The 18310-nt window shown below is 28.2% G+C and overlaps 2 protein-coding genes across 2 annotated transcripts; both read right to left on the minus strand.

The window, feature by feature from the left end:
* Window positions 1–3021: 3021 nt before the first annotated feature.
* On the minus strand, window positions 3022–3774 carry LOC119690216 (40S ribosomal protein S19a-like). Its single transcript, XM_038105229.1, has 2 exons — window positions 3597–3774; window positions 3022–3522 (listed from the first exon to the last, which is right to left on the minus strand). The coding sequence occupies exons 1-2, from the start codon at window positions 3695–3697 to the stop codon at window positions 3078–3080; spliced, it is 546 nt and encodes a 181-aa protein (XP_037961157.1). The 5' UTR covers window positions 3698–3774; the 3' UTR covers window positions 3022–3077.
* Window positions 3775–10180: 6406 nt separating this feature from the next.
* LOC119687501 (transcription initiation factor IIB-like) lies at window positions 10181–11012 on the minus strand. Its single transcript, XM_038101835.1, has 5 exons — window positions 11005–11012; window positions 10849–10951; window positions 10548–10776; window positions 10371–10483; window positions 10181–10315 (listed from the first exon to the last, which is right to left on the minus strand). Exons 1-5 carry the CDS (start codon window positions 11010–11012, stop codon window positions 10181–10183), a joined length of 588 nt encoding a protein of 195 aa, XP_037957763.1.
* Between the last annotated feature and the right edge of the window lie 7298 nt (window positions 11013–18310).

Below are 18310 nucleotides of genomic sequence, written 5' to 3' on the forward strand. Positions count from 1 at the left end.
TTCAAAATGTTGTGTAATGAGGTGAAAATATCATGCAGTACAAAAACCCTAATGCTACACAATGACGCATGATCATTTTCCCCACCCGGTCTTGCTATTTTGCCCACTCGGTTTCTACTCACCACGATGTTTGCTAAAATAAGAACACTTTCTAAGAAATTTCGTTGTTTGTTTTGATTTTTGACATTAAAAGTCCGTTTCGATTGATTACATACGAATAAAAAAATTAAAACGGAATTAAATTATTTTACAAAATATACAAATTATTAATTAAAATGTTTTTACAGATGAAACGAAAAATTATCGAAGTTAAGTCATTAACTAAAAATAATACAATTTATTGTTGTAGAAAAAAAGGAAATTAGAAATTAAGACGTGTACCAAAGTAGTATACATATGTACATAATAAACTACCCAGCAGCGCCGGCGACTAGTTCTGAACTAGTGAATTCACTAGTCTCCAGGTTTATAGTACTAGTCGCTTCATAATTCACTTAACGTGGGCTCAACTGGTGAATTTTACATTGACTTGTCATTGCCGGTGTCAATTGTCTCCGTGTGATATACCTCGGCACTAGTTCATAAGAGTTAGAATTGCCTCCGTACCATTGATAGCGGCACTAGGTTTTTTTACTAGTTATAAGCAGTAGAATGGTGTCAATTGTCCCCACACAACGCGGCACTAGCATATATATATATATACTATATATGTAGATATTATTTGATCTTCTTCATTCATAGGTTCACAGTCCACTAACCACTTTCAGTCAAAGCTCTATTATGAAAGAGGCATAATATTAAAAACAAGAGAACGATGCATATTGCTCTCAATTTGTTTATGCACAACAAGCATAAACAATGGATTTTTGTTTCAAGTGGTGAATCGTTGTATTACTAGAGGTCAACATAACATATGCACCAGTTCCAAAATAAATAACTATATTTTTGGTTTTTTCTTGTTCAAAAATAATATAATGCACTATTAAATTTTGTCCAAAAAAAGTATTGAGAAATTTATATATTCTAAGTGGCGACTTAACTCATCCCCGCGGACCACTCATTTCACTAATTCCTTTGGGCTACTTCGTGTACTAGTGCCTAGCGACAATTGTCTCCCAAAGAACTACTGGGTACCAACTAATTTTTAATTAATTCATTATTTGCGCATGTCAGTTATTAATTTAGGGCTTTGAGAGTAGTATAATACAGTGATTAAAATATTATTTCTAAACCCTTTTCCATAATATAATAATAATTATGAAGATGGAAAAATCCTAAAGCAATATTAATATTTTCAATTATACTACGATTGGATGTTGTTATTGATATATTAAAAGATATTGTCATCTTTAAAAGATAATGAGAAAAAGTTTTTTGTATGCAGTGTCTTTATAATTTCTTATATTATTGCATTCGATTCTTTATATCTATGTCAATTCTTCTAAAATACAACAAGAAATAAAATTTCCCCTTCCCCCACCTTCTATTGCTGTGGCCTGTTCAAAGAGAATTATTAGATATATGAAGTGAGACTCAACGAAGTTAAAGAAAATTTTCAATTCTCTTTGCTCCCTTTTCTGGTACAGTGCACTGATTCTTTTCTATGGAATGAATGATATTGTGGAACAATGTGAAGGAACACATTTTAATGTCATTATTTAAGCAACATAAACAAAATATTTTCAATTTAATTGGTTATGACTTAATAAATATTACTATCTAATATTATTATTTTAATTTATAATGGATATCGCAAATAATAAGAAAAACATAACCTAAAATTCTTTAAATTGTATTTGTTTATAACACAGTGTGCACCGTTGCCAAGTTTACTTTGACTAGATTCGTTTGAAGTGGTTTTAATAAGCGCTTTTGCTTCGGAAATCTTACAACGTGAGTGCTTATATGTCCTGGATGATTTGGGACTCCTATCTACTAGAAATAGGCGTCTTTCTAGTCGATGTGCATTGCGTTATACCGAAAGATGTGCATTTTGAAGCCTACGAATCGGGGGAATGCACCAATTTAAGATAACACAATTAAAATAATGTACATATGTGTGTAAATTTATAAATATTAAAATCGAAATTTAAAATTACAAATGTTATTTAAATCGAATGAAAACAATAATAATAGCGGTGTTAATTTATATTTTCATAACAGTCACCACTACATAACCGATAGGGATCTAGGGTAGCCTGTCTGAAAGTCTCCCTTTTTTAAATAATAGAACGTCAACAAGGCTGACAGGTGACACTATCTTTACAGTTGTTGAATGGTTCCGAATTGAAAACTTGATCACTATGGGACGCAGTAAAGTAATATAGGCTGAATTGCTTGAAAAAGTGAGTCGCTTAAAGCCTTGATTTCTCCATAGTATAAATATGAGACTATCATAGTGTCTTTAAGTATAACAAATGCAATTGTGCACACAGGAAGGCAATGACGTAATGATTTGCACCTATTTTGCAGTAATTAAAATTCTATGTAATTGCTTAAGTTAATATATTAAACAATAAAATCACTAACTAACTAGTATCTGAAACTTAATAGGTGGCTATATCAGAGTAATTTCAAAACTAAGAATCTATTGAAAGCTGAGTTGTATCTGATATCTGATACTAACTTTTTAAGAAACCAACGTAAAAGAATATATAAATCAGACTGTAACTCCTTTGAAAACATATCAGAAAGATAAATTGTCCAGTTATTATCAAAGGCATGTCGATCTAAATAGCTACTATATCAACATGGTGTTTTCTACAATTTTTTAAATAATTAAAATATTTTCGAAATAACTGAACAGTACCGTTTAAAACGGTAAATATAGTCACCTTTAACAAAATTCACATAAACTAAATTAAAGTTTTTAATTTGCAAGTGTTCCGACACAGTTGGAATTATTAAGTATATTGGCTTCAAACGCTTAGTCTGTCTTGTAAATACTCTGTCTTGTGCTGAGAACACTTATATATAGCAAAGCAAATCATTTTTAAGCTGTCTGACACTAAAAGCCACATATATATATAAATTACATATATTTATATTTTATTTTTGTAATTTTCATACAATTAAATTTATGTGTTTCTAATTTTAATCTTATACATCCTATTAGAAACTGGTTTGCGTATTTTTTTGAGTTTCTGCTGCAATGCCAAGACCTCCCTGTCTATTTTAATAATCACTTGCGCAAGCCGATCCATGTCACGTTGCAGAGTAGGTGTCAATACACGACTGCCATTCGGCTTACGAATCACCATTTTCCCATCCTCTAAAGCTTTTAAGGCTCTGCGCATAACACCACCAGAAGCTTTGCAAAAGCGTCCAGGACGATTACCACGACGGAGGCGACCGCCATAAATTTTGCAAAGCCTACCAACGCCAAGAGGGCGCCGCTTGTACAAATGACGCAAAATTGAAGCACATCGCGCATAAAACCAATCGGCATCATCTGGTCCAATTTCCTTGAACATGCCAGTCTTAAAGAATTCAATATCCGTTGGCACCTTAACTTTGCCATTTCTGTAAAAAATTTATATAGACGAAATATTACTATTTATTTATTTTACTGATTATATAAAGGTATATATACTTACTTTTTTAACATAACGGCCAACGATGAAGTAACCGCGTGTTGATCGACATCAGTCATCAAAACCGAAACTGCTTTCGATACAGTGTAACGTTTTTTACCCATTTTTCTAAGTTCCTTTCAGAGCGCAGCGGAAACACGACCGTACACGAAGACTAGAATGTGAAAAAGAAAAAGGGACTCTCGTGAAGTTAGTTGCTGACTTCTGAATATATGCCTGTCATCTAAATTTAAAAATGTTCGGAAATTCTGGAATACTTTTACAGCACTCAATGCCATCAAAATTACATTGTCGCAGTTCATTTGGTATACACAAAAAAAAATTTAAGTAAAAGTTAATATGGAAAGTTATATATATATACATGCATTACATGTATATATATTATATGATATTGTGCGTATATTCATCCTGAAAAATTCTAGTTTATACTTTAACAGTAATTCAAAAAATTATAATTTTATTAGTTAGAGTAGGAAATAGTCTTTAATAACTTAATTACAAATATACACATTAAAAGCTAACTACAGCAATTTAGTTCTAGATAATTTAGCCAGCGGTATGATAAAATTAAGTTTAGGGTAATATAATATATAAATATACATATACTGCAAAGAAAACCTTCACTTTTATCATTTTGGCAATCTTAACATATTTGTTAAAAAATATTAACATGTTAAGTATATATCAGTCACGACTTCAAAATGACTACTACATAATTTACCGCAATTTTTTTTTTTAAAATTTTCGGCAAAGGAAATAAAAAGCACTTGTTTACATTCGTTTTTTTTTTTTGGTGTCAAGGTATTACTTGACACCATTAATTCGAAAAACAAATTCTTAAAAGCTATGAAAAAGAGCATTTCAACTAAAATAATAAAAATCCCACAAAGCCTATATTAAAGGAACGAAACAGCTGTTATGGGTGATCATCAGTCATTGGACTGTGGGTCGAAAAACTTATTTCTCACCGCAGTTTACACTTTCTTGTAAAATGCTATTGCTCAACATAAATATAATTTTTATTACATTAAAAAAATTTATTTTATACTTTTATAATTTTTTTCAGTTCTTATAACACAAGTTTCCAAATTTTGCTATCGTTAGAATATTCTATAATAGGCCTTTTCTTTTGTAAGCATATCACAAAAGAACAACTGCTTATTTTAAAAGTAACATGTGAAACAACAACACTGCTGACTTGTTTAGTCCAACCTTTTGGAAATCGTCTAACCTTTTTGAAAATTACTTTCATTTTAACAAATGCTATACATTTTTTACAATTCGTTATAACATTTTCATGGTAATTATATATATTTACATTATGAATAATAATTAAAGCACTACTGATTTTAGTTGGGTTGTTTTTTATTTTATATTTGATTTATAAAATAAATTTAAAATTCATACCTATATTTACTTATTACAATGAAATTAATATACACAATGGATTTCCCAATAACAATAATTATACTATTTCTTCTTATTAGAAGAAATGACAACATACTAATAAGTAATCACAGAAGTAGTAAACATTCAGGTTATAAACCACACTGATTTTAATATTTGACAATTTTGGTATGGTGAATAAGTAAGAAAGATTTTTCACCATAAAACACATAAATAAAAAAAATATCTTCATAATATGGAATTCTATACTTTAGAATCATAAAATTAATTATTATAAATATTTATTATAATGTCAAAGTTAGAGTATTGCATCTATTGGTTGTCAATTTTTTTTTGCAACGAAAGCTTTTTCTGAAGAATCAGTAGTGATAGAGTCAAACTATTACATCTGTGATACTTCTGTATTACCACTTTAATATTAATAAAAATACTTTTAAATATCTGTTGTAAATATTAATTATTTAACATGCATTTATTGATTTAGGCTGCGGTAATATTGCATGCGAATTTTGTCTTGCGTGTTCGCACGAACAAATCGTATGTATGTAATCCTATGTGAGTGGTTAAAGTTGCTGAGAATTATTCGCACGACGTCTTGTCTTACTCATGCGAATATTTGATTAAACAAAATATTTTGTTTGAATTTCATGCCTTCGTGAAAAACCAAATATGTAAATAATGAAATGTGTTGTTTTCACGTAATTTTTTGAAAATTTGAAATCATACACTTCTTCAGGAAAGGGATTACGATTTGCTAATTTCTTTATTTGAGAAATGGACAAAATCTCTATATTTATTCCTTGAAGAATAAAAAACATGCACCGAAATTGATCTTTTGTTTTTTAAAATAAAAAAAAACCTTGATAATGAATTTTCTGTTAAATATATTTCATCTGAACTATCAATTTTGCTCTCAAAACAAACAAAACAGAATTGTCAATTCGCAAGCAATGTAACCGCAACATGCAATGTGATCATCTGAGAAAACATATGTACGAATACGCAAGATTTCTTCTCTCGGTTCCAGTACTAGTACTAGTAGTATTAACATGTTTGGTTTCTTTAATTTAATTTTCTTTACTTTAGCAGAATCCTTTCATTTGTTAGCCACCAAAGTCTAATTTTTTAAATTCCAGTACATCGCTCAACTAAGTTTCTTGTTTCTTTATAAATATAAACTAAAATAAATATAAACTTAAGTAATATTTACAATAATCAATAAAAATGAAAAGTGAATACAGCAGTAGTGAGGATTAAAGCGAAATTAAAAAGGATTTTAAGAAAAAGCTTATTTAAATGGTGTTCCTTCTGTTTTTTTATTATATATTCATATGTATTTTAATTTAGTGCCTTCCATTGATTAGTTTTGGACGGATTTCCTACTTAAACCAACAAAGCCACCAAACAACAGCAATCAACCAAACAACATTTCTAGCCTAAATAATTTAGCGCTAACCACTTTTTGGCCACACTTCCCTTAACCATTTTATTGTGCCATTTTTCTTTTTTATTGTCTTTATGGGTGTAGGGTAGTTGCTAAAGTTTTTAGTAGCATTCACTAAATACTTATATTTTCATAGAGATGCATTGATATGTAAATTCAAAGCAAAATATCTTTAAAGTTCAAACAAATAAATATGATGACATATATTATCATATGTAGATGTCATATATATATATAAATGATATATGTCATATATCATATGTTATACGTAAATATTTTAAAAAGATAGTAAGTAGATAAGGAATATACAACGGGAAAAAGATTTAACAAGTGCAAATTCCCTTATAGTTGTGAAAATGAATTTATTTATCATTTTATTACATTTAATTATTTTTTATTATTATATATATCATAATTTTATTACGGCCATTAAATCACGTACGTATGAACGTCTTCTTAAAATCTATCGAAACTTTTTAGCAATACACGGTAAAATGTTATTATAAAAGAAATGGGAACTATGAGAACTGCTAAGTTGTGTCCGTATAAACACGATTTGATATGACACGGTATATATGGTAACGAAATTTTTTTTCGCAATATTTGCAAATTAACTCTTTTTTGTGTTTTAATTTGAAAATTTCTATTTGCAAAAAGCAATTAATAAATATCTGTGAATACTTGAACTGATACAGTTGCTCTATTCCTGTTACTCGCAGAGTAGCTCTATAGATTTCAAGTAATGATGGCATAGTCATAACACATTTCCCTGCTATCTTCCTTTTATTTATTTTTGCCTTCTGGAAGATGTGTTGTACTATCCTTGGACTGTCTTCTTTATTATTGCTTATGGTTATGTTATGTCAGTGTCACCATTCAGTTAACTCTATTGTCTGCCCTGTTAAAATGGCCTGTAGCGAAACTTCAGAAATCTCCATTCTAATGGTGCATTTCTCATTTTATTTAAATTAGTTTTAATGGTGAGTAATAAAATTTTGATTTTATACAATTTGATTTAAATTTAAAATTTTTAAAATATTTTCCTTTCTGAATTAAATAAAATTGAATTGCTTAAGAAGTAAATTGTAGCTTTGCTTGCAGAAACTTGTCTTTGCAAGAAATTTTTTGTTAGATTTGCGTTGAAGCAATAAATTGGGTTTAAAGAAAAAGACAATAATTAATTAATGTTAATTAACTTAGTCATATTTTTATGATTTATAAGAATTATTAAAAAATTTTAAAAAATTAATATTAAAAAAATGTAAAATGACTTATTTACTTAATTAAAGGACTTATCTTAAAGGAGTAAATTTTGAAAAGTGCCATAGCAATCAGGTGTTGTAAGTTTATTTATATTATGATTCTAACTATGATTATAAAAATTGTCGAATGTTCTCAGAACTATTCAGAACTAATCAACTGTTAAATAAGCTGTCAACTGTTAATATTATTAACAATGAAATGAAGTCAAGAATTGTGTTTTGCATAATTGCTGTGGTTATTGCTGGTTGTTTAAGTAGTTTAAGTAGTCTAGAATTATTAAAAAGTGGACTTCTCTTCTCTCTGGATTGGTAATAATGCAAGTTGAAGTTGTTGTCTGCATGCTTTTGCTATATGTTGTTAAGATTAATGATGAACTCAAACGATGCAAATATAATAACACCACAGCCAGCTAAATTTAATAGTTGATCCCAGTAATTGATATTGTAAGTGTACTGGTTTCTGCTGCTTAGCAATTCCATTCAGTGATGCTCATTTGGCCATTTGGATGATTATTTATAAATAAAAACCAGCTGCAATCAAAAATAGAAAAGATCTATTATTTAACTTAAAATAAAAATATTTATAAAGTTAGTCATATACTCTTATATAATCTAAACCATGTTTATTGACAGCCAATTAAAAATCTTTAAACTCTTTTACGGCATAATAATTTATTTCATGTTTAATTCATTATATTTGATAGTATATATACACATAATACATACATACATACGTATAAATATATAGTTCTACTATATTATTATAAATTAACATAATTAGTAGTTCAATTTGAAAATACTTTTATAAATACTCATAAATACTTTCAATCGGACTATATATAAATATAAAGGAGAACCTCACAATATCTGCAATCAAAACCAGATAGTTCAAAAAAAAATTTATTAATTTAAAATTACATTTATATACAATCGAATCGCGATGATTCGTACTCCGATAAACCGAAAACCTCAATAATTCGTAACAAACTACTGGTTTCTTGAAAAACCATATATGCAGGCACGGTTGCCACTTGAAAATTTTTTTCCGTACCAAAATTGGTTTAAAAAGGTACCATTTCTGTAAAAAAAGGTCCAAAATTTTTCTATTGTCTTTTTATAAGAAAATACAATTTATATAAAATGTACAAAAAGTATAAAACAATACAAGTTACATTTATAAAAAATTAATTGAAAATATCCACAATAAAGTTGGGTCGCCGAAAATGTACCATTTTTTGAACATGAGTACCAGAGTACCAAACGGAAAAAAAAGTACCAATTTTGGTACTAAAGTACCATAAGTGGCAACCGTGTATGCAGGTTGTTGCCTCTACATTAACAGACAAAATAGTTAGTTCTTTAGACTAGCTAGAACGTTATCTAAAATTTTAAACTACACCTAAAAAATGTTTGACTGAACTGATCGTTAATCAAAGTTTTTAATTGTGAACAAGTTATATTCACAATACGGCTTTAATCTACTAATTTTTTGGTAAAGTACATTTATCAAATTTAATAACTAGATAAACCTAATAAATTTAAAAAATATTGAACTTCTATGCTTTGGCATAGTCACGAAGCGAGAAAGTGTGGGGGGGAGGGGGAGGCTAATGGCACGCAAATGAAATAATGTGAACGTCTGACAATATCTATTATAATATTATTCTATCATTTTTTAAAAGGCCATCAAATCGGGAAACCTGGTTTTAATTATATTTTCGCCATTGATCTAATAGCAAGGTATGGAAATAAATATAAATCTAGGTATAAGTATGTCATAAAATATTAGAAAATTTAAATCCGGTAAAATTTTAAGGTCGTAACATATGCTATCCTATAAGAACATCCATGTTTATAAGTTAAGCATTAGAATAAATTTTTATATAAAAGATATGTCTAAGTTTAATTTTATAAGTTATAAATAAGTCAATTATAAGTCATTTTGGCATATATTTTTAATTTTTCTTTGACAAAACACTATATACAATATTTCCCCAACTTTAAGGGGAGACATTGTTCCACTTTTTAAGGAAAATGTTTATAGGTAGCTTATAAACATGTTGCAAAGGACAGTTCTTATCAACAAACTTAGCGCAACACATATTTCGCATTATTAAGTCACAAAAAAATTATATTGTTTTGTGTATTATTTATCATTAACTTTCTTTTTATATTATTCACATATTTCTTATATATATATATAAATTACTTATATATATTTTATTAATTAAATAATAACTAAATTATCATATATATCGAATAAGAAGTAATTACGAGTCTTTTACTTACCTGTGTACTCAAATTGTTGGTAATGGTAGGTTTCTCTTATCATGTATTAGATTATTTTTTTATTTATTATTTATTTATGTATTATGTTTTTATATATTATGTTTTTATGTATTGTTTCTATTTATTATGTTATTTACTATTACTATTATTGGTATATTTAATATTATCTTGTTTGTTTATAATAATTATTCAATAGTCTGTGGAGTATTGAATAAATGTTCAAACGTTGGGTACAAGAGGTTGTAGTGCTTTGTCAAGTTTTTTACACTAACACCACAAACTTTACTAACATCTTCCAGCAGAACTTGGATTTCATTTTTCTGCAATACACAATGAATTCATAAAAAGTGTTATATTTCTATCCATTATACAAACTTCTATGATCGCCCATATAGATACAGCTGCTCTAACTGTTTGTGATTGGTCCATAACATCTTTCGCTCTTACGCACAGTTTAGAAGCTGCAACAGTATCAGCTTGGGTCAAGCCTTAATATGATTTTGTTAAAAATTGAAAAAAATTAGTTTCAATTTAGTTTCAATATTAACTTACCTAAGGCCTCGCAGAAACGTGGAATGTAGTCAATGGGTTCAACAAATGTTTGTTCCCCTAAAACTGAGCAAATCTTGTTGTAACGAAGTCTTAGGTGCTTTTTATTGAGTTTGCATTTTTCTGCTGCTTCCTTAAATGATATAGGAACGTTTTTTGAACGATGGCAATAGAAGACAATCGCAGCGGCAATTAGCTTTGTCTTCACTCCATACAAGTTCAGATGAATTAACTAAAAGATGTTTTTATAATATTTATTTCAGATAATATCAAAGTTAAATATATGTATATATTATTTTATTACCTTAATCAAGGCCGAGAAACTTGAATTCACAACAGCTTCTGGTGAGTTCAACTCCCTAGCAATTTTTTTTATCCAATTTTTACCAGTTATTAAGGCTTTTGTCCTGAAAAAAATTGTTACTTATTAAATAGTTTTTAGGAATTTTCTGAAGTTTACTTGTTCATTTTGAAATGTTGACTCAATTGTTAATATACAATTCAAGTTAATAATAACGACGTTTGCAAAAGATGTGAAATTCAAATTTGATATATGTAAGATATGAGGGTTGTCACCTATGGATTTTTAAATAAAGTATATCTAGACATCATATAAACTATTTGATAAGGCGACGTTGACACATAAAATTGCTAGATTTGATAAGCATACTTTGTGTGAATTTGGTTTAGATTTGTTATGATATATGACACTTAATGCTGATTATATGATGCTTTAATGGTGTGATAGTGTGAACGTACTGTTATAATAAAGTGAGGTTAACAAATCTTCATATACACTATATATTAAAACTATAACAGTAGTTTATGTTTATATTAATATAATTAATGTGATGCAATTGATGTTGTAGTCAATAATGCAGGACTGCATTTGAATTTTGCCCTGAACGCATTATAAACAAATCCAATTTGGTTTTTATATACAAGAAATTGGTTTCTGTACAGATCGATATTGAATAGATTTATTCATTTAAGATACTCAAGTGTCAATTTGACAATAAAGTGTTCTTTATGTGATTTTTTAAACTTTAATGCCAATATCAAACACTTTTTGGATTACTTGACATATTATTATATTGTAATAATAAATCGAAATTTTCAGCATGAATAGCTATATGGAAAAGAATGCATACGGTTAGCTCAACATATAGTATGATAATAAATCGATAATACCTTATATGTACCATAAGTACGATTTTTGTTTTCAATTAACCACTCTAATTACTATGCAAATTAGGAGATTATTTTAAATATTGTGGAAAATGCATTTCATAAAGAATGTATCTAGTTACTATAAATAAAATAGATAAATTTAACATCGCGTATTTCACGATTTCTAAACAAATATTGTTGAAAACAATGTGGTAGAAACATTATCTCGTTTAAATTCCTTATCAATACATTCTCTTCGAATCAACATATATTAAATAATCGCCTTAAAGGGTTATATTGATTAACTTCATTCAAGATATAAAAGGCATCTTATGGGAAACGAAGAATGTTAGCCGATTTTTTAATTTTTCCCTCTGAACAAAATGATAGAATACAAAAAAAATTGTACTGAAAATATTCAATATCCAAATGTTGAAACCTCAATATATCAAAACTGACAACAAAATAGTTTACTTGACTTTTTAATACATAGTAAAATATAAAAAGACAGAATATATGTCTGTCTTTTTGAATACAAGGAAAAGTGAAACGGAAGAAAACTTAGTAATATATAATTTTTTCTTTCCACAAAAAGCAAAAACAACCAATTAGAAGAACAACGTAAAATAGGATACTGTAAAAGATGTTTTCTACCAAAAAATTTTAAAGATTGAATTTAAAAAAAAAAAAAAATCAAAATTTAATGAATTTCCAATTATGGAATTTCATTTCCATAATTTTAATTCAGTGCTCAATAAGAAAAGTACACATAGCGTATACACTATCCTAAGTAATTCGACTCATGTGCTATTATCAGATATACTTTTGATTAAATATTCATACAAAAAATGTATAAGGGACAGAACTCTGAAGCTATATGCGAAAACCGACTGGCTGCCCTACCTAGCACTATCTAATCTCAGAGCAATCACTAACCGCATGGGGCGGTATGCAGATCTTAAATCAATCATTGAATATTCACGAAGATTATCAGGAATACTCAAATTAGTCAGTGAGATGGACGGGACTCTGCAGAATCCCCCCAGCTAACATAGAGTAAAAGTGTCCAGTTGCACTAACTCGGAAAGGGCTTAACATATAACAAAATTTATAAAAATTTGCTAAAGAGTTTCGATAGTTGAAAGTTTGGATATACTCGTAATATATATATAGTCCGTTAGTGACAATTCTTTTTTTATTTACAAAATCACGTTATTCAAAAATGTTGGCAACACTACAGCAAATAAGTGGCCATTTTGAATTGGTCAAAAATGACGTAATAAAAAATATATATTTAAATAAATAAATATTTTTGCTAAAATTGGTTGTTTGAAAATTTAGAATTAATTAGCCTAAACTTTTTTGGCATAAAATTATATAAAATTTAAACATGATTTTACTACAGTGTGTAAAAATAATAACTAAATCATCTAGACAAAAGTTCAATATAAAAATATTAAATTATATAAACGTATTCAATAATGACAACGGTGTCTTGTTAATATTTTTAATTTAATTATTGTGAGATTATGTTTTAATGATTAAGAATGGTAAAATAAATTTATAGCATTTACTAATGCATTTAAACAATCTAAGAAAATTGAATATATATTCAATATGTACCGTATAGATATAACGTATCAATTCGGAACCTTATGGATATAGGTTTAATTATTATAAAAAGCCTCTATACTATCAGTAAGCAGGATCAATAGATTTAATTAAAACTTTTAATACATCAAAATTTAAAGAGTTTTTCAATAGGGGTAAGAACTGGTAAAACATGAACAATAAAAGATATCGTTAGGGTAGTGCATCAAGACATTCTCTTTGACTAACAATAAACAAGCGGCCATAAGGAGTTATATTGAACAGATAGCTGTTTTCTATGAGCGGCCTTTGTAACATCAGTACAAAAAAATCAATATATGTAACTTAAACAAATTAAATATTGTTATAAATCTTTACATTGAGTCCCTTTCAATGGATTTTGTAACTTAGAAATTCTGATGTTGTCAAAATTCCTTAATAAGGAATTTTCTACCAGTCAACTTAAATAAACTGTAGGGATTTACTTTCAATAGAAAATGGTTTTTTATAATTTTACTAAAAGAGAAGCTACAACAGATAATAAAATTATACAATTGATCTTCAAAATGAATCTCTTTCAATAGGGTCAACAGCTTGGATAATACCATTTATCAAGATAATGTCAACCAAACTCTGTGTTAGGACATTCTCTTCGAGTCATCATTCACAATTGTCTAAAATGAATTAAGCTGAAATTATTTAAGTAATCTAACCTGAACGCAGCCCCAATAATCTGTTTTATTGAAGCTGAAGTGTTTTTTTCTCGCGGCTTCAAAATTGACTATTTGTTGACAAATAATGTTGTATATGTAAAAATTAAAATCAACTGGTGATGATAAAAATTTTAACTAAGAACTTTAATGATAATGTCACTCCTACAATATCTACTCTTCAGCTGGAATTTCAAATGAAGCCAACCTGATGGGAATAAGACAATGTATTGAGATGTAAAAAATTTTCCATGTACGAATATGTACAGAATATGTACTTCCATATGGTACCAAAAACTATAAAAATTGAAGTTGGTGTGACAATACATCACAATTGAGTCAGTTGTATATTGAGTCAGTTGAATGTTTAAGTTACACATTCTAGGTAAACTATGGCGTTCGTAAGTTCATGTACTCCAAACGTCGAACTTGAAAACTTTATGATGAAATTGCAATCAAACAATTTATAATTGTCAATTCCGAGGAAAACCAGGAGAAAACATTGTACATGATGGGAGTACATAAGTAAAGGAAAACTCTTAATATTACTGAAAATTGTTAGTATGCAAATAAGTTAACAACTTTTGTCATTTTACATAACAAATGCAAATCTCCGATGGAGGCATAAAAGAAAGGAAGATTTAGGAAAAGGAAAACACAGGAGCAACAAACAATTTGCTGTACAACAGAATTTACTACTCTTTGGATGAGAGCATGCGAACATAAACGGCAATTACAACTAACTTCTAGATACTGCCTGTTAGCTGAAGTAGTACGAGCTGAAGTAGTAGTATGGTTTGAGGAAGTTTTAAAAATTGAAGTTAACAAATTTTAAAAATGTATGCCAACACCAAAACGAAAAAATTTAGTTCCGCAATTTACTCAGCTATAAATTATTTCAGGAACAACGGCAATTTAGATTTACATATGAAACTAAATAATTCAAAAAATAATAATAAAAGTAATCCTTTAAAATTTTTGTATAAGTTAAGTTATGGAAGAGGTATCTGCTCCTTTTCTATGAATGTGTAGAAAAAAAAACATTTAATATTCTTTATATATGATACTTTAAACTAACTGATTTCACACTCAAATATACAAAAGGCTAACGACACATAAGTGAAAACTCACATCAAAGGATTCAGGCATGAAATACACACGTACTACTATATTTGTATGTATTCAAATATGCAAATTTAATCCATTTTAGATTGCTTAATCTAGAAATTAAAGCAAAAGATGAATATATTTAAAGAGAAATATTTCAAAATGAAATAAAAGAACGAAGGACACAATATCCTGTATAAGTACTGACAGCAGCTTTTAGTATTACGTTGACATTTCGGTTTTTGTGTAAAATCACATGGTGGTGTAGTTATCAAATCCTACTAGTGCTGCACATATCCTTTCTCTGAACGTCTGTGAAAGCTAATAGCCGAATATGAACTTGGGTACTTTGACCCAAACAAATAAAATTCTAATTTCGTACCCTTTTTTTTTGGTGCTTATTGTTGCCGTATGCTATGACCAGACTATGAAAAAATGTGCACCATTGTGAAAATGTGTAGTTGTAGGAAATACTAACCAATTCATCCTAAAGAGTTGATCCTGTTAGCTGATTTCATTTCTCATGCAAATGCATACTTCATTTAACTACTTCATTTAACTATGAGTAAAACTCATTCTGTGAAACCATGCTTTTAAACAATTAATAAGAGAACTGGACTGAATAGGTAATTTAGATTGCAGTAGTGTGAATAAATTTATACAGGGTATTTATTGCATACCTCTCGTTAATTTTCAAAAAACCAAAAAATATTAATTAAAAATTTCAATAGCTCAATAAAGATTTATTCAAATAGTTTTTAAAACCTCATCAGACTAAGCAATAATTCACCTCAGATCTGCATACCTCCCCGAGGAGCCTGTAACCATTCTGAGAATGTAACCATTCGATAACGCGGTGTTGGTAACTCTGTCAGTTTTCGTAAATAATTTCAGGACTCTATCCTTTATGTATTTTTTGTGTTTTTTGATCGGATCAATCTTGTGGTCCCTGAGGATGCCATGTGAATTGTTTGTTCAACGTGATGCCAAGATATTTAAAGCTGGAAGGATTCCCATATCTCCCATTCTTACGTGTATTTTTGGAAATGTTTTAATGTAGTTTTCAAAGCTTTTCTTATAAAATGTTTATTGTTAATCATTATTAAAACTTAAGGGATATTGTTAATTGAATTGAATCTGTGATTAGATCTTAGTCTTATAAATAATAACACATTTTTGTATTGCTAGTTAAAAACATTTAAAAACAAAATCCTTGTTTTTATACAATGATTTTAGAAATAATGAAATAAAAATAAATAATATGTATATCACACTCTTTGAACCCACCTTAATGTATCACAAAATATTATTTTTAAATTCAGTGATGTACATATATCAATCAATATTGACTGTTACAGCATTTGTCGCATTACTCCTTTCACTCTGTATATCAAAGCGATGTTTTAAATTTGGCAAATATGTTTTCTAGACGACTTAAATTATATACTCTATAAATATTCATGTGTAGAGAGAAAGAAATATCACAAAAAGATATAAATGTTTGTTTGATTGTCACATTAATGTCATGAGCGTAAAACATTTAAATTAATGCTATTCGATATAGTAGCTACCGTCAACAAGGATCAAAACACTTCAGAATTGTAGACATATCTGATGGAGTAGGTTGACATTTGCTCGTCGAGCTGCCCAAAGCATACATTCAGAGTTATCCGTCAATACGTCAAAATCTCATACAAATAAAATCAAATAAATTATGTATGTTAGTCGGAGGATTGTAAAGCCAGTCGCTGGCCATTTATTATTATCCTTTTTCTGTAGCTTATGTGTACATTGGTTGTACTTAAGTATTTCTGTCTTTTCTTAAGGTATTAAAAAAAGATTTGTTTGACATTAGCTTATATTGTATGTGCAGTTAGGAACACGAATCATTTATTTGAACCATTAACTACGAAAACTTTGCTCCGAACAGTGTCATGAGCTCTCAAACAAATGTGTTGGCGGTGTCAAATTTGACTTAAAAGCGTAAATTCTATCCCAAAAAAAAGGATGTGGAATATATTAAAGTAAAATGCTTTAAATAGGAATCTATGAGAAAATCAGGTTTTTTCTTTCCTAGCAAATCCAATACTGTGTAAGGCGTACACTGCAAAAAGCAAATATACTTACACCAGAGAGCAAACATAGATGCTCGAAGAAGTGTACAAACATTATTCCGTTTAGATTTTCAGTCAATATTTTTAAGTAAAATGTATGCACATACGGAGTTCCTGTTAGTTCTTTTTTTTGAATTTTTAAAAGATTTTTTTTCGAGAATTTTTTATTGAACAAAATCAAAAAAGAGAAGCACAAAATTTTTTTTTTATTTAACATTAAATAGCTATTTTGAATCTCTTTTAAATCATTGGTATAAAAACACTGTTAACTACTTTCTAGGATACTTTTGTGTACAGTACAATAAAAATGAAAATTTCTTACTAATTTGATTAATTAATTTAAGTCATTTTTATGAACAGCACAATGGAAATGAAATTTTTTTTCATTAATTTAATTTATTGATTTGAGATATTTGTGTGTACAGTACAATAAAAATTAATTTTTTTATTCATTTAATTTAAAGCGGTTTTCGAAAAGTAGTGCACTACAACAACAAAAATTCTTATTTTATATTATTTTAATTAATTGAATTTTCGGCTGACCATACAGCTGTTTCCAATATTACCAAATACCCATCATCAGTGGTCTTGAAAATAATTCTGGCATTTAATTATACGTACCAGGAATCGAAGCCAAGCCGTGCCCTGCCAAATTTGAAGCTCAGAGTCCGCGTTCATTAGTCAACTGACCCAAAGACTTTTATAATCACAAATTTTTCTGGTGTTTTGTTAATTTGCTGTGAAAGTTTTACTAACAAATTCACTGGATGTGTTTATAATAGAACGAAATCATAAATCAGCTGTAGAATAATTGAATTAATTAATTATATTTTTATTTTTAATTAATAAATTTCAATACTATTCTGTTTGTATTTAATTCAATTTAATAATTTGAGATATTTTTTGTGTACAGAATAATAAGAATTAAAATATTTTTTATTAATTTAATTAATGACTTCGAGATACTTTTGTATACACTACAATAAAAATGAAAATTTTTTTTTTTAATTTAATTAATTAATTTAAGATACTTTTGTGACCAGTACAATAAAAATTAAGAATACCAAAAAGCTTT

Source organism: Teleopsis dalmanni, chromosome X (genome assembly GCF_002237135.1).
Source record: "Teleopsis dalmanni isolate 2A chromosome X, ASM223713v2, whole genome shotgun sequence".
Taxonomy (NCBI): Eukaryota; Metazoa; Arthropoda; class Insecta; order Diptera; family Diopsidae; genus Teleopsis; species Teleopsis dalmanni.